General features: G+C 30.9%; 3 protein-coding genes across 5 annotated transcripts; 1 reads left to right on the top strand and 2 right to left on the bottom strand.

Annotated features, from left to right (window-relative positions):
* Nucleotides 1–915: 915 nt before the first annotated feature.
* Nucleotides 916–5,646, bottom strand: LOC130902134 (3-hydroxy-3-methylglutaryl-coenzyme A reductase-like). The gene is made up of 5 exons (XM_057813994.1): nt 5,237–5,646; nt 3,430–4,662; nt 2,697–2,925; nt 1,555–1,856; nt 916–1,402 (listed from the first exon to the last, which is right to left on the bottom strand). The coding sequence occupies exons 1-5, from the start codon at nt 5,517–5,519 to the stop codon at nt 951–953; spliced, it is 2,499 nt and encodes an 832-aa protein (XP_057669977.1). The 5' UTR covers nt 5,520–5,646; the 3' UTR covers nt 916–950.
* Nucleotides 5,647–5,839: 193 nt separating this feature from the next.
* Nucleotides 5,840–6,798, top strand: LOC130902141 (40S ribosomal protein S17). Its single transcript, XM_057814007.1, has 3 exons — nt 5,840–5,940; nt 6,053–6,252; nt 6,548–6,798. The coding sequence occupies exons 2-3, from the start codon at nt 6,058–6,060 to the stop codon at nt 6,746–6,748; spliced, it is 396 nt and encodes a 131-aa protein (XP_057669990.1). The 5' UTR covers nt 5,840–5,940; nt 6,053–6,057; the 3' UTR covers nt 6,749–6,798.
* On the bottom strand, nt 6,789–16,552 carry LOC130902139 (uncharacterized). 3 transcript variants are annotated; one of them, XM_057814005.1, is made up of 11 exons: nt 16,385–16,552; nt 16,271–16,331; nt 15,976–16,062; nt 15,781–15,927; nt 12,471–12,587; nt 12,260–12,415; nt 11,311–11,358; nt 10,191–10,414; nt 9,048–9,280; nt 7,267–7,316; nt 6,789–7,006 (listed from the first exon to the last, which is right to left on the bottom strand). In XM_057814005.1, the coding sequence occupies exons 1-10, from the start codon at nt 16,413–16,415 to the stop codon at nt 7,281–7,283; spliced, it is 1,140 nt and encodes a 379-aa protein (XP_057669988.1). In that variant the 5' UTR covers nt 16,416–16,552; the 3' UTR covers nt 6,789–7,006; nt 7,267–7,280. The 3 variants fall into 3 exon arrangements, with proteins under 3 accessions (XP_057669988.1, XP_057669986.1, XP_057669987.1); XM_057814003.1 differs by lacking the exon at nt 7,267–7,316; XM_057814004.1 differs by lacking the exon at nt 7,267–7,316 and having other exon boundaries at nt 15,781–15,912.
* Between the last annotated feature and the right edge of the window lie 1,726 nt (nt 16,553–18,278).

Raw genomic sequence — 18,278 nt, 5'->3', positions numbered from 1 at the left:
ACGCAATTTTATTATGTAGTAATCCAAACAACACCGATAAAAGAATAATTTCAATGTTTATTAAAATTGTTGAGATGAAAAAAATATCTTGTGTATCCGTTGATTTGTCAAAACTGTGCGCATACTTAATAGCAAACAATCCCATTAGCACAAGAAACATTATTATTATTTTTTGTACGATATTTCCGAAACTCGCTGTATTTAAATTCCAAGGAAACAAACCGATGAATGTTCCGCATTTGTAAATGATTTTCAAGTAACAGTAAGATTTGATTTTTACTGGTTTATAATACATCGTTACACTCTCATAGTATGTTGCACTATAATGCTTATTAAGGTTAAGCAATTAGGTGAATTACAATCAATAAACACGAAATTTATCAATTTTGTTGACATAATTTCATAAAAACATAATCAACTAATAAGTACTTTAATAATAATGGAATACAAGTTGACCTGTTTATATAACTGTTATTCTCATATGTTAGAAAATGAATTTATTTAATTTTCAAAAATGATAGTTCAAATCAAGTAATAAAAGTGGCACCCATCTATCTCAAATGCTTTAACATTCAGAAAATTCAGTAGAACACCATCAACAGTCACAATTGCCTTATATGGAAAAACCCGCTACTAAACTACCTAATTTGCCACCTTCTTACATTCCAATATAAAATAGCTTATCTAATAACTTTGGGGCCAAAAAAACCCCGAAATTCTCTACTATACAAAAGGACATAATGCGATAAGGACTATTAATATCACTACATTTTAACGCTTACAATTACTCTCTCATTTCGATAATCAAGTTTCTAACTTCAGAAACCCAAAGTAAACATTATGTGTTGATGGATTAGCACCATCAATTTATTATCATCACTCTGAAAATAGAACAAATAATAAAATAACTTGAAATAAAAATAAATAATTTAATAAAATCAGTATCACATCTAAGTTATTTTTGTCGAATCACATGAGCTCCCATAAAGATCTCTACTTAAACTTGAATTATCTCTACTGTTGTAAGACCTATTGTACTTCAAATGGCTCTTCACTAAGTGTCCACTAGCTAATGCCGCCATTAACGACAATTCTCCCGCTAATACAGTTCCACATACTATTCTAGCAAGTTGTTTGGCATTGTCTCCTGGTGAAGTTTCATTGGGACCAGCTACGCCTAATATTTTTAGAGAGGCTTGCTGAGCAGGTAGGATTGTGCCACCTCCAATAGTTCCTATTTCTATGGAAGGCATTGTGCACGATATATATAGATCCTCGCCATTTTCACCCCAAGGTTCCATAATCGTCAAACAATTACTACTTGAGACATTTTGTGCAGCATCTTGACCCGTAGCTATAAAGATAGCAGTTACTATATTAGCTGCGTGGGCATTAAAACCACCTAAAAAAGTTTTACTGTATTACCATATCCCAATGAAAGAGAAATAAACTTTATTTATAAAAAAAACAATAAAATTAAAAGAAAAACAATTTTTATAACTATGTTCTAATCAAGCCCTACATTTTTGTACTAATATGTTTGTGGAGCCTTACCTATACTACCAGCAACTGCTGAGCCAATTAAATTTTTTGAAATATTCAAATCAACCATTGCTGAACTGGTTGTTTTCAGAACAGATGAAACAACATGATCGGGAATAATTGCTTCACAAACTACAGATTTTCCTCTGCCTTCTATCCAATTTATCCCAGATGGTTTTTTATCAGTACATACATTTCCACTTAAACTCAATACTTCCATATCTGGAAAGTGTAATTTCATTGCACTGAGAGCTTTCTCAGTACCTTTCGAGATCATATTCATGCCCATTGCATCTCCTGTTTCAGCTACAAATCTAAAAATGTTTAACGACAAGTATTTGAAACTTATTTTGAACTTTCAACAACTAATTTAAATAAACATATTTAAATTCGCCAAAGAAAAATCTTATCTATAAATGTAAAGTATAGACACCCATTGTAAAACTTGTATCAATTGAAAAGTCAATCAATAATATAGTTTTCGTATGTCACGGCAGGCACTTAATTATTTTCTTTAAAATCGTAGTTAAAACAATAATTACAATGTTACATGGTGGCAGAAGTGGGATTCTTTTTGACGGTTTAAATTCTAGTTTTAGGTTTTCAATTTCTACCTTAGAACTGTTATAGCTTTGGTCAAGTGTACTTTATATTTGTTTAGCAATTTCTTTGTTACTTGATTTAATCGAGTTCCAAACACTATCTTGTCTTTTAGCATTTCTTCGAGTAAATTGTCAAATTCGCATTTGCTTGCTTGAGTTTTTATGCTAGTTAAAAATTCATTAAATTGTTCATCTTCGTTTTGTACTATTTGGAAAAATATATATCTTTTAAACGTTATATTGTCTTTAATGATTTGAAAGTTGTTTTTGTCTGTGTCTCTAAGGTTAAAACTGTTGTATATTTAGATTGCTTCAGAGCCTATCATTGCCATAAATGTTGCTGCCTGGACTTCAGCAGGCATGTTGATTAGTCTGAGTCAATTTGTAGATTAGCTGGCAACTTTATTCCAAATATTGCATCGTTCGTAGCCATTTTACAACTTTCTCATGCATTTTCTTTTATTTTACACGTTTTTCTATAATTTTGAGACCATGTAATTCATGTTGAGTCTCAATATCTATTTCAAATATTTTACCAAATATTATACTAACCTAATAAAAAGATAGCGTCCAGCCATATGTGTGGTAATTTTAAGAAGTCTAGCATATCTACTTGTTGAATCAAATGCATTCTTCAAAATTAAAAAATTTTCTTCCTTTTTGGACCATTGTAGTGCTTCTGTGGCAGTTACTATTGATATAAATCTAATAACAGGTCCTCTAGTCATACCATCAGCTACTATTCTGCTTTTTACTCCATTTTTTTCAATTGCCCTACAGCCTTCAAACAAAGCAGATGGTTATGTAACTTAAAAAATGAACAAAATACAAATAGTTACATTAGTAATTGAATTTTTCCCAATAGTCTGCAACACATATTGAAATACGCAAAAATAGTCTGTAAGGTTAAATGAGACAAAATAAAAAATTAGTATGAAGATGATAAAAAGAAACTATTAGTTATCCTTAGTTATCCGAACAGAGAAACAATTTTATTGAAGACTAGCTGACCCTGCAGATTTCATGCTTTATTACATTAGGATACTTTGTTTTCAATTCCTATAGAGCCAATTTAATTAATGCTTTCAAATCACATAAGTCCTCTACCCTATCAATCACACATTTTCTAAACTCAAACTAAAGAATTTTTAAAATTATTTTTAATTCATATATTTCCAAGTTAGAAAATAGAAAATCAAAAAGAATAAATATTTCAAAAATAATACATACAAATATAAAAATTGAGGTCTGATAGAATAACAACCAAATACATGTATTTGCTTACCTCTATTTGTACTAGCTACTAAGCAGCCTTCAGTTGTTGCCATTGGAATGTAGAAACATTTATTGTCTAAAACAAGAGGTCCAGCAATCCCCACAGGTACAGGAACATAACCTATTACATTTTCACAACATGCACCCATTACCTTGCTATAATCATAACTCTGATAAGGTAAATAATTAATAGATTCTTTATACTTCAACATATTTTGAAGTATTTGTCTCCTAATTTTAACGCCTCTTGCTGGATTTTTCAGTGCTTTTTCTAAGGTATATGCAGGAATATGTTTAGTATCTACTAGATTGATAATTTCTTTATCAGAAAGCTCATAAGCTTTATCAGTTCGCAGTAACTGCAGACAGTCTTGTAAACATCGAGTAGAATTTGGTTCTGAAGATTCAAATATTTTTTCAATATCTTCATCAGTTTGGACTTCTACACTACTAGAAATCGTTCTTTCTTGCCTTTTTGCCAATCTGTTATCTTTATGTGTATCAACTATAAATTCATTATTGTGTTCAAAATCATCCTTATTTTCGAAATAAATAAATTTAACTAACAGAGTTATTAATAACACTAAAATTACTATATGGTCGGCACTTAATGCAAATTGTTTTAATAAAAACCCGTAAATTGAACTACTTTCAGTACAAGGAGTATCTGTCTTGTTGCCATTAACATCATTAAAGTTTTCTGTTTGTATTGTCCAACGACTGTAAATATGAACTATTGTGAGTACAATAGACATTATCAATTTCACTCTCTGGGCAGCTGGATTTGATTTATCTTTCTCATCTACCAGTACATTACTGTCTTCATGTTGCAAGTAATTATCAGTAATTTTACTTAAATCCAACATTAGAGCAAGACATGCTGGATAAAATGATAATAAAATAACATAATTAACAATTACTGACATACAAGCAAAATAGGAAAGCATTTCTAAGCGGTGAACACCCGATAGTGTACCCATTCCTATTACTAACGTTTCTACAATAGTATCCAATGTTATAGTAGGTCCCAAAACTGCAACTCCCCGTGATATATTAGTTTTAATTTCACTTTGATTCGATGCAGAGAGTGCATATTGAGCCAATTTGGCAGCTTTTGACATATCAATCATCAATAAAAAGAAGAATAAAGCATCTTTTAAATCTGATAATTCAATGTGGAGTGTATTTAGTACTGCAGATGTAAAAACAAAGCTTGAAAATACAACAAAAAGTCCAGCAAAACCTAAAACAAAAAGGTGATTCATAGAATTATCCTGTTTTTCTTCCAGACAAAATAACTGAAGTAATGTATATATATATATATATATATATATATATATATATATATATATATATTTATTGAAAATAGGTATATTATAATTCATGTATTTATACCTATCTGATTGGAGTGCTAGGTATGAAAGTATTGGGGAAGGAATTGTAAGTACAGTAGACATTATCAATTTCACTCTTTGGGCAGCTGGATTTAAGGATTTGATTTATCTTTCTTGGATATCATAAAGTAGATAAACGTCTCAATAAATAAGTAACTAATAAAAAACTATAAAATTATTATTCTTATACAAGAATATGCCATAAACTTTTCACTTTTTTTTAAATTTGAAAAATATTGTATGAATGAATATTTTGTATTCATAATGTTACATGAATATTTTTTAGTAATTAATAAAATTCCCCAAAGTACTACAAAAGCAATCAACAGCAGAAACAATTAGTGATACATTATTATATTCAACATCTTAACTACACTATAAAATTAATAAGTGAAACTTTTTTTTTCTGAATTTAATACTTACCTAAAATATATTTTGATCCTAATTTCTGCAGATTTCTAAATTGATGATAGCTGTAAAGAATAGCAAGACATCTAATTATTGTCATTACTACTATATCGGCAGCTACAAAATGGTCTTCGGTGCATGTAGTACATGATGAAGATAATGTATTAGGTTTTATTGTATGGGGTTTATCCAATGTTAAAAAACATGTCGTAAATGCTATAATAGTAAAAATAACTTCCCATGGATGCGTAGCACATAATTCTCCATATAAAGAAAATATCTTATACATTATCAACATGCAAAAATTTTTTCAGTATGCACATAATATATATAAAATTTAAATTGTATAACTATTAAATGATGTAACCAGAATCGACTCAATTGTCATAAGATTCTGCTATGACGTTCAAAAAGTGAATGAAAAATCATTGCCAACCTTTAGAATGTATTTAATTTTTCAGTACATTACTATACATTATAGGTAAAGTCATCCAATTAGGGTTTGTTCTTTGGGTAAAGTCAGAACTTGTTTTCTCATTTTTATATAATTTTTGAAATGTTGTGACCGCTTTTGGCTGTTACATATAAAATAATTGAAAAAGGTGTTGGTATACATACTTATGTGTCAATTGTCATGTCTCACCAGCGCCACCTTTCCTTCTTTTTGAAGGAGTCGATTCTTTAGACCACGTTTTCCTAATCAAAGTTTTTAACTTTTGGTAAGTTTATATTTATTTTTCAAAGAATATGTTGAATATTTGATACCTAATAGCGACACTTTTTATTAATACATATAATTTGACCAGTTACTTATATTTTTGAATATTTTAGAAAACATGGGTCGTGTACGTACAAAGACAGTGAAAAAAGCTTCTAAAGTAATTATTGAAAAGTACTACACTCGCCTGACATTAGATTTCCACACCAATAAACGTATTTGTGAGGAAATTGCTATTATTCCCACAAAACCCCTTCGTAACAAAATTGCCGGATTTGTTACACATTTGATGAAACGTCTCAGACATTCTCAAGTGAGTTATATATCTGTATGCTGTGTAATTTTTTTATATTATATGAAGTATAGATATTTAATATATTTAGGGTTTTATTTATATAACATTTACCTACAGAAAAATGTTAGTAGGTTTTCTTTGGTTTTGATGTATAATTTGATTTTGATTGAGAACTATTTCTTTTTGAGCGAATTTGTAATAGAATATATTGCTAGATTTATGCTGTTTTTTTGATGAATTCTTATGTATAAGGAATCATTTTGACCTAATTAATAATTACCAAGCAGTGTAAGTTATTTGTTATGTTTTACAGGTACGTGGAATTTCTATTAAATTACAAGAAGAAGAACGTGAAAGACGTGATAACTATGTACCAGAAGTTTCTGCTCTGGAACACGACATTATTGAAGTTGATCCAGACACCAAGGAAATGTTGAAAATGCTGGATTTCAATAACATTAATGGTCTTCAACTCACACAACCTGCTACAAATACATTCAATAGGCGTTCTTAAGGTTTTATAATGTAATTGACTAAATAAAATAAATACAAAGTGTTTTTAGATATGTTTATTTATTTACATTTAATCTTGAAATATAAGGGATAATTAATAATAGTACTTTATATTTTGGAAGACAGGACAGCCTCTTTGGGGCTTTTTGTTGTTTACCGTATAGGATAAACCTTACTTTGGACAAAACTAAAACTATTTGCCCTACCAAGTATCTGTTTTCCACCTAAAAGGGTCTTGGGGTTCATACTTTTGCTGGACCTAAAATATGTAGTCTATAAATAATACGAATGTGGGAGAAATTATTGTTGATATAACAACTAAAAATCTTCAGTCATTATCTTAATCTACTTTGCCCTTTTTAAGAAGCCGCTACTGGTTTTTGATCATCTTAATATTTTTCTAATAAATAATTGATTAATCGAGTTTAAATATTGTTTTAATGTGTTATCAATAATAATTTAGTTGATTATTTTAATATTGGAAAAATATTTTTGTAAAGAATTCATGTTTTACAATACCTTGCAATACATGTTTATGTCCTAAAGAAATCTTCTTCGGCATAATGTACCTAGAATAATAGAAAGTGAATAGTGAAATTATTTTTGGCAACTGTATCAAATGATTTTTATTTAAAAAACTTATGCAAATTGTCAGATTTTTTGTGTCACACAAAATTAATTTGCCAGAAGCGGCTCCAATCGGGCGATAGGATTGCAATCTGATAATTTTTATTAAAAATAAGACAGTTAAATAAAACATGCCTTAGATAAAGTCGGTTCTAAAGTATCGGGCTTAAATTCATTGTTAAGTGAACGTCCGCGAGACAGACAAACGAGACATTTTTCTTATTTTAACGAAAGAAATATAAATGTCATTTGTACGCCTGCAGTAATTTATTTTTCTTAAAGACTTTTTATTCAACCTATTAAACCATTTTGCTCCTTACAGTTTTCTCAGGAACATTCATTTATTTCTATTATCATAATATCATCACCAGCAAGTTTGACGTGTCCAATTATGGACGCAAATCTACTTTTTAAATGGCCTCAAAAAATTATAATCAAACTTTTTATCTCGTTCAGTGGTTTACCAGTCTTTCTACTATGAAACCGTACATTGCAAAACCATATGATTACCTATCTATAGTCTCAAAATCTGGTAAGTTTCCAGTGATATGGTAATCTGGACGAGTTTTCAAAAGGATAATAAGAACAAATAAAACATAGGGGTGAACAGCTTAAGGAAGAAATTTTCAATTTACTTTGTTAGATTTGGAAAACCTAAAAAATGCCGGAAGAATTGATAAAAGCAATTATATTATCCATTCACAAAAAGGGGGACAAAACGTCGTGTGAAAATTATAGAGGAATAGTTTTGCTAAACGTCACATACAAAATATTCACATCAATTTTGAAAAGAAGATTAGAGATGTATGCAGAAAAATTGTTAGGAGGGTTTAGAATATTACGAGAATTAGAAATTCCTACTAATTCAACTAGTTAAGATGATATTAGAGGATACAACCAATGTAGTAAAAATTGATAACAAGAAAAGTAAATTTTAAAAACACAAGGATTAAGACAATGCGACCCTATATCAACGGTACTATTTAATCTAGCTTTGGAAAACATAATAAGAAGAGCCAGTATCAACAGAAAGGGCATCATAATTAACAAAAGTCTTGCTTAACTTATGCTGATGATGTGGCGTTGATAGCAAGAAACAGAAACCACAAAACAACTAATAATAGCAGCAGAAAATGATGAGATAAGATTTTGAAGCTTTCTAGCATCAACTAATAGTACAATAAAAGATATTTTATAATTTTTTGACTTATGACACTATTTTATTGATGTGATATAAAGAAGTTGTAAGAAATAAGAAATTTATTGTTTACTAGTGATACATACATGAAATATAAATTGTACGTCTTGTAATAAATGAAAAACTAACTAATAGTGTCTGGGTAATTTCTGTATTTAATTTTAGCACTTAAACAGATACCTTCTAGTTATTTTGTACAGCGGGTGGAGAAACACATCTACACATCTATAGTGTGAAATAGTAAGCGATTTGATTTTTCCTCAATAATGAGAATCTAAAGAATGTAGGTAACTTCAAAAATAAATTTTCTTGGTAAGAGTTGAGCAAGTAATTTATTTGTCTTATTTTAAAATCAGTAGTTATTCTATTACTAATTCTATGTGGGACTCCCTGTAGATGGATATATGCTTAATTATTTTTAGTTGTTGTTCAAGACAAAACTTGTAGTGCTTATAATATACATGACTGTTCTTACCGGTATGGACAAGATATCTCCTAGAGTTCTAAAAAGCTTCGTTATAATATAAATTAATCCTCCTCCTATAAATTTAATGTACGATTTAACTGAAGATTCTGGAACTTCTCGGGGCTTGAAGAAAACTTGCAGTACATTGTTACCATATATTATGTAAATCAGTAATGATGCTAAAAGAATTCCACAAGCAGCGCCCATTACAGATAAAACAATTAGGCATTCGACTGGAAATACTGAAATTAAATGTCAAATTATTATAATCCCTAGAGTGTTAAATTTTATTTTAGGAAAAAAAATAAAGAAATAAATTATGTTGATTAAAATTAAAAGAAAATTTGGCAACAGTGTGCTACATTTTTCTAGAGCCTCGCTTTTGTTAATTTCAGTTAAAATATTATTATTAAACTAAATTTTCCATTTATTTAAAATGTGATTGAATAGGGAGGCCTTTCTCGCAAAAATGTTACCTATTTTCTCTATTATATTTGACCCTCATCATATTTTAGATTTCGTTTTTATACTCTTTACAATTAAGGCACAATTTTACAACCTAGAGTGAACTTGGAGATTAACTAGAGGCAAAATTATGAACTAAACTCTAGTTTAAATCAATTTACTATGCTGATCTATTTCTTAGGTCACAATAGGGTATATAAAAATGGTGAAAAATTAATTAATCAAGTATATTGATTAATATTCACCCCTAAAAGTCTAAGAAATTCCTAAAACGACCATTTTTGTTTAACAACTATACTTCTGTGGTCAACAGAAAAAGAAGAATTTAACATATGTTTTTGGAAGTTTTTAGATCCTAGAATGTAATAACGTGTACATTAAGCTTACAATGGATGATATTCATTAAAGCTCAACATTGGATCATGTGATCAGAAAAATTGCGAATGACGTCACTGTATAGTGAACGCGCGATGTTGTCCGATTCATTAATTTTCTTGTGGTTTACAGATGAATTGATGGATTCATACCTAAATTACTTGTGCTTTGTGTAATTTATTGTCTATTAAAATAAATAAGTATAAAGCCAAATTTCATATTATTTAGTTGTTGGGGACGTCATAAATCAGGTTTCAAGGTTATTGAAAATATTATATGACAGCAACAATTTGTAATAATTATCCTACATACCCTTAGAAAAGAAACTTTTCTTTTTTACAAACAAGGAATCTAATTCACTGCCTTCGTCATATAAATACGTTTGAGCATCAAAATTGTCAGTACTATTATAATTTTGCATGCTCCCTTTTCTAGAAAATACCGGTATAGTCCACGATCGCTTCCAACAGGGCATTTTCAATATGGAATATTTTTCTTTCAGACGGGGATCCACAGACATATTTAAATGCTCTTTCCTGAAAATAATAATTATTTTTGTGCACCTTTATGGTGGATAATAATTAAAAGAAGGTGAATTAACAAAGTTTAAAAATAAATCTATAGTTTTGTTCGCGGTTCTAGTTTAGAATCGATACCGAATCAGTTTGAAACCAATTTCGGATTGTTCTAATGCGCATTTCGAATATATTGCGGGTGTTGAATTAACGCGAACGATGAGCAACCCAACAACAAAAAACCCGAGATCTGCTATAACTGATTCGTAATTAATAATTAAGTGAATCGATGTAATCCCCGAGAACGGAACTGTTACTAAAAATCAGAACTGAACCAGTCGCGAACGATAAATTTGAAAGTGTGTACGCTATCGGCCACGAGTCGGACTTGATCCACGAACAACGCTGATAGAATCGATTCCGAATCAGTTGGCAACTAATTTAGGATTGCTGTAATGCCCATGATTGATTACGAGCCCATGTTGATTTACCGTGAACGTAATCGATGGGATCCAGAAACATAGGAAAATTCTTAAAAATTCAGAGCTAAGTGATCCACGAATGACAAATTGGAAAGTACGCATGCGATCGGTTCATAACTGATTTTTAATCAGCCCCACGAACAAAGTTAATAAACACAAAAGCCTACAAATGTAGTAAAAAATTAGCTATTTTATCCACAAAAAAGTAAGAAGGCGGAGAGCCAATGAGTCATATATACATAGACTCCTTACACTTTAAGGTCCATTGTCAGTGTTGCAGGTTTTCTGTAACTGGTGGTGAACTGGTTCACTAGCTAAATAACCGACGATGAGGATTAAACTAAGTCATCAATTCCTCGTAATTTGAATGATACATATAATAATTTATATTTAATTAATTTAATTGATAATTATTTTAAATTATTTGATACTTACGATTGACGTCCATTTTCATATGGAGTATCAACAACACATTGTGTGGAACTAAAAACAAACCCTTATTAATTAAGGAGGGAAAAGAGGAAAATCTGCAGTGACGTGCTATAAGTTTTTAATAAACAAATCTATTTGCTAGCAAGTGTTTCCTATTATCAATAAATTGTCTAGAAATTAAATGTAAATTTTGATTTGTTCTAATTGTGGGAATTTCACTAAAATCGTTTTTTTTTTATGATAAAATATTTTCCAGTAGCTGGAGATAGTTTTAATCGAGTCCTTGCGAGAACTTCCAGAGTGTATTGACTATATTTAAATCGAAATTTCACTAAAATCGCGTTTCTCTGAGTATGATAAAATATTTTCCTGTAGCTGAGGCTGGTTTTAATTTACAGTCCTTCTGGGAAAATATGTTCACTCTGGATTATTTTATTATTTAGATTCGATAGAGCTTCTGGAGTTTCTGATTCTAAAAGGTATATCCTTCTCTAGAAATCAGTTGTGTTTTTTAGTCTTCTTGAAACAGTCTTTTGCTTTTTATTCATTCAAAGAATATTTCCTATTTAACAACTTTTATATCAGAAGAAATAGTTTCAAAAAATGTCATTATGAATGTTTCACGATCTTGGATATAAAAATTCTCTGAGGTACTACAATCTAAGTCACTTTTTGTTTTATTATGTAATCAATGAATATTTTGCTACATATATTTAAAACTAGAATTTAAAAACAAAGAGTTCAATAAACAACAATGTCTATTAAAAAACCTTCTATCTACTATGTACTTAATTTTTTATTATTTACGATATGCAGTGCGAAGTTTACGCAGTCTTTAACGCTTCATCAGAAGAGATTAAATCTTTCGAAATACTTTTCAATTCTACTTCAACTATTTCAGTTAAATCAAGTTATTAAAAAGCACGTCACTGCTTTAGTTGATGTACTTCACTCGGTGATGTGAAAATCTTTGGATCTGGATCTGACACGAGTTCGTTGTTTACGAGGAAGAACAATTTTTGCATTTTCCACATCGTCCTTGTTTGTCATCGTGCATTTATGTTTATGTGGTTCAACCCTTTCTCCACTTACGACATTAGTTTTTTTGCTATAACATTAATTAATTTATTGTCCAATTATTATACTTATATACGGAATTATACCTGCGAAAAACAGGGGTGCTGGAACATACATGCTCAACTGATATCTTTTTATTGGATACAGATAAATCTGATTTGGACTTTAAACTTAGACATTCATCATGAACGCCGAGTGAAGCTCTAAAAGAAAAGAAAACCAATACACATTTATTAAATATGGCGATGCTTTTAAAATTAATTAGTAAATGTAAGCATCTACAATTTCAAATTGTATCTATCATATCACATATTAGCTTTGTTCGCGGATCTTATTACGAATCAGTTTAGGGACCGATCGCATGCGCACTTTCAATAACTTCTTCCCCCGTTAATGTCAATTTTGATAGTATGCATGCGATCGGTACCTAAGCTGATTCAGAATCAGACACGCGAACGTAAAGAGAGCTATACAATGGCGCCAACTGATACATCCGTTAGTAATTCCGAAGAGGTCATACGAAATGCCAATCATTCCGCGCACTCGATCCGTAAATTAATTTTGAAACTTACGGAAATATCAGGAGCATTTTCCGTCTCGTTCAACAAATCAGAAAATGGTGTGATACTCTCCATGTTATCTTTTCATAAATTTGTTTTGTACTATATATTATTGTTTCCTTTATTTGAATTTTTTTCTCTTCTTAGTTAGAATGGCGAAATATGGACTTAAACGTAGTAGGAATTTTTCAAATATTAGCGACGTTCGTAAAATTACGAGAAATATAGAACAACATGAATAATTTACGAAAAATCGTTCAAAATAATAGAGAATAACCGGAAGCACATTTAGTTTATGTCATAAGTATGTCAAACGGTCGCGCTGTCTCAAATAATTACGAGCAGTGCTGCTAGATTTGAAGAATTTCGGGCTAAAATTTTTGTCTATTTGTAGGTTTTATCCGAATTTAGTGGGTTTTGAAGCTAAATTGTACATTTAGAGAATATTCCAATCATTTCATTTTTATTAAAATTACTTAATTGCAGAAAATAAATCTGTAACGCTATTTTACACCACTGTTCTTTTATTTTAAAAATTCTATAAATATAGTTTTATTGGAGTAAAATATTACGTTATACTCTCCACCCGTTTACCCGCCACTGTGTTGAACGCTTTTGTCAGATAAAATTTGACATTCGGTGATTCTGATTATGGTTTCTTGTTGTGAAAATGACATAAGAAATTTTAATAATTCACAATTATTATCCGGCAAAATAATAACTCCTCAGACAAAGGTTATCTATGGTCACTAGATCCCACTTGTACGGACTACGTTCCTTTCAAGGCACGTAACGATTCCAACATCCTTAGTATCTATGGTTGATAGATGATGTCGCGCCTTTTCAGCCTATACAATATTGCAGCTTCAAAATGGGCTTTGATCAACACCTGACGTAAATTCATGGAAATCCATGTTGATTTGAATTTTACCCATGTCCAAGCGAAATATTTTAAATTGCCACGCTGCCATATGTGACAATACAGCGCTTAAGGCGTGCGTTCCACCTACAACTTTCGCCTACAACGCCCACGCTCTGTTTTAGTGTAACGTACTCAATATAACGTTGGATTCATGACTTGCCATGGTACTGATTTATATTTCGAAAACATTCCAGATGTCAACTCGTTCGCATAGAGGTTTTGTCAAAAAATATGAATTTGGTTTAAGAAATAAGTTTGAGATATTTGAAACAATATCGGAATTTTAATTATGAAAAGTTATTATTATTATTATTGTTTGACAATAGTAGGCGGTTAAAAAAACCTATGAAACTTGTTCTTGAAAATGTTTGTATTTGCAGTAGTCACTATCTCTTCTTCTAATGCATTCCCCATATACACTATACGATTTGTCAAAAAGTTCTTCCGCGGCAACTTGCAGTTTTTTTTCCTTAAATAGTTTTCTTGAATGCCCTCTTAACTGCTGAATTGTATGCACATGGAAAATGTCCAAATCACAAGTGTAGATATGTGTAAGAATTTTATAGGTTTCTATTAAGTATCTTATAAAGCGATTTTCTCTGAGAGAATGGGTAGGGAAAATTATTCTTCATAGCATAATCTATCAGCGGAGGGGGTATTTTAGTAACCCTTCGCTGAACTCGTTCTAGAAGCTCAATATTCTTCACAAAATATAGATTCCTCACGGAATTTGCAAATTCAAGCTTTGGTCTTATATACATTTTGTAAAGAAGTCTTATCATATCAACTGAGCGATCCTTAAAAGTTATTTGTACCAAATAAGTGAATGAATTGGCTTTCTTGACTATTTGGTTAATATGTACATCCCATTTCAGGTTTTCGGTCACTATAACTCCACATATAAGACCACATTGCTGATTAACTATAATAATCTCCACACCGTTTAGTGTATAAGCTCTTTTGAGATTGTTTAAACCAATGTGTAGGACACTACATTCTGTTTCATTGAGCTTCATTTTCCAGGTGTTTGTCCATTCCTCTACTGTGTGCAAGTCGTCTTGGAGTAACTGCCGCTCAGAAGCAGAAGGCAAAAATCTTTGTATTATCAGCAAAGAATGATATTTTTGTTTTAATGTTCACAGCAAGATCACTAATGTAGATCATAAAGAGAAGGGGACCAAGAGCAGACCCTTGAGGTACTCCACTAAGAAACTCGTGCTTGGTTGACAAAGTACTATTCGCTTTCACTTGGAACTGCCTAAGCTGTAGAAAGGATGAAATTAGGACCAGAAGATTCCCTCTTATTTCAAGATGCTCTAGTTTGTGTAAAAATAATCTATGAGAAACTTTGTCGAATGCCTTTTCAAAGTCCAAGTATATGACATCCGTAGCTTCTCCATTATCATAAGCAGTGGCCCACTAGTCTAGACATGCCAGAAGATTGGTTGTTGTGAAACGACCAGGCATAAGCCCATGTTGGCTTTTGGGTACAATGTCATTATCAATTATGAAATTTGTTAGTTTCTTTGCTATTATCTTCTCCATAGCTTTATACTGATGACAAGTCTATAAACAAACTAATTGGTCTATAAATGGTTTGACGCTAGACCTTTATTTCCTTTCTTGAATATAAGGATTACAGTTGCTTGGCTCCACATATCACGAATTCTCCCAGTTTCCATACATTCTTTCCAACATTTTTCGTGTGTTGCCAACTTTTATACTGTATATAAATATGCTTTTCGCATTCTCACTATATGCATATTTATATAAACACATTGCAGTTATGTACATACTGGTTTCAACGCTAAATTGTTAAGCAATTCATAAGTTATAGAATAAAGTCGGTTAGAATGAGTAGAATTTACAAATATGGTACCTAAATATATAATTTTTGATAATAGATTGACTTACCTTCGAGATCTGTAATCAACTTTTGAGTTTTCACTTAAGCATGATTTATTTCTAGGCGTCGCTTGGTTTTGGTACATACCAGCATTTACGTTGAAAGAAGTAACCAGGTTTCTCAAACCGCAATTTATTAACCTGGAATTATTTGAACTAAATCTCAGTAGTTCTAATTTCAAATATATTACCAATTTTACTTACTCTTTTTCGGAACGCGGACCTTCATTTTTAATGCGGAAGGTACGCAATGGAGATTTACTTTTCTTTCGAGGAGATTTCTTTTTTCTACTGTAAAATATATGAAACTTTATAATATTAACCCTAAAGATCAGATGGGATGAAATACTGCGATAAAATTTTGTAAAAGTGAATCAGTAATTATCTGAACTAAGTGGGTCGATCCAAAATTCAAATTAATATTAGTTTGAATTATTTCTCGTTGTACATACAAAAGCCTCATATAACTAATCAGTTGTTATTATTTATATTAACTTACATTGATGTTTTTTTTGGTGCATCAACATTATAGTTTCTCAAATCTACATAGTCTTCATTCACTAAAAATCGGACAATTTATAATATGAATATAAATTTGACTTATTGTAGCTACCTGTAACTTTTGGGTTTTCACTTTCTTTCATATTAAAAAATAATAGATTTCATAGAATAAAGAGTTTTGGACATCAGCAACTCTGAATTAGCATTGCATCTTTTAAAAAAAATAGAAGATATCAAAATGTACAACAGATGTAAAATTCTTCCAAAATAAAACTGACATATACCTACTTCATCCCTTTTTCGATTATAAATGATTGATTTATGTCATTACTATAACAGTTATTTATAATACGGGGGTTATCAGTGATTTATAAGTTCGTGTAATGAGCGGGGCGATGCCTTATTGGATAATAAAATAGGAGAATTTGGAATGACATTAAACTTCAAAATACATTTTATTATTCAAATAATAACAAAACCGCGTTAAAAATATTTTTAACTCGTTTGCAAGTAAATAATGGTCACATTCAGCGGACGTAGCGCTTATAGCCCAGTCATATTAGCTAAAAAAAGGGTCAACCTCGGAATGAAAGATAATAAGTTGGAAATTAGTATAAAGCTTTGTTTTGTCGTTCCAAATGGTGACTCAAAAGTCACCATTGCTATCTTGTCCGCGTCTTAAAATATCGAAGGCCATCAAAATCGGTTTTTTGCGAATATCTCGGTTCCTATTGCTCAAATGAGATTATTGTGAAGTATAAAATTCTCTACAACTTTTGTTTCAACTTTTTTTCTATACAACCAACCATTTTTGGGGTAGAGCGCGAAGACTGCACGCATTTAGTGGCTGTGACACTTCTGCGCTGTTTAAAAAATGAAAAAAAAAATTGTTGCTATAGCACTGGAGAAAATTCCCAAATTGGATAAACTGGTGGAAGTATATCAACAAGAAAACTGCCCCGTACAAACATTATTTAAAAATGGAGTGCGCATCTTGATGGCACTATATGGTGCTCCAAAATCTGAGGACAACATTGATCATTTCCGCTACACGCCATTCATCAAATTAACGAAACAAAATTAGTCTTCACAATTGTCAATACTTCCACCAACAAGTGTAGCAGGTCATCAAAATATGAAACGTGTCTAGTACCGAATTCAAAAGTAGTTAGTGAAGAACTTAGAACCTCAAGAATCGGGCTGATTACTAGCCGAACTACTTAACTAATATCTTACAATTGCAAAAATGGTTGTGGGTCTCGCTGTGGATGAAGAAAATCAGGGCTACTATGTTCTTTAGTTTGTGGCAAGTACAATGGACAAGCTTGTTTCCACTATATCCAAGTAATCCCGATAAAGAAAGCACATACGATTTTGAAATTCTGGAAAGTTTGGAGATGAATATGACCGATAATGAGGATGATGAGAATGAATTGAACATTTTTGAGCGACAACAAGAAGAAGACGACGACGAAAAAGATAACTAGCTCCCATTGACAATCAATTTAAATATTCAAACTCACATTTTAATAAATGTATAATGTGCCATATTTAATGATGAATAAAAATATGTGCAAAATCGTAACAGATATTTACGATATAAGTGTCGTAAAAATTCATATTACGAAATGAGATGGGAAATTTGTCAAACAATTTACGATACTAATATAGTACATTATTTTACCTACTACCAATAATGTTAATTATTTACTCAAATAATTAACATTATGATCCTGAAATTAATGATATTAGAATCATGTAACAAGCAAGCGTTGCGCTCATTGTTGATTTATTTTGCAAATTGTCAATTTTGACGCGTTCACTTCAGTTTGGTAAAATTGTATCGACATGAGTTCCGTCTATGAATGTGTGGATTCTGATATAGAACTTGCTGCAAATAACGCAATACAAACCCTAGTACCCGCTAAATCCCGCAATGGATACGAAAAACAATATAAGCGATTCGAAGACTGGCGCAGTTCAAAAAAAGTCCGTGATATATCGGA

This window comes from Diorhabda carinulata, chromosome X (genome assembly GCF_026250575.1).
Source record: "Diorhabda carinulata isolate Delta chromosome X, icDioCari1.1, whole genome shotgun sequence".
NCBI lineage: Eukaryota > Metazoa > Arthropoda > Insecta > Coleoptera > Chrysomelidae > Diorhabda > Diorhabda carinulata.
Note: the sequence above shows the minus strand (reverse complement) of the source record. Positions and strands in the feature narration are given on the sequence as shown.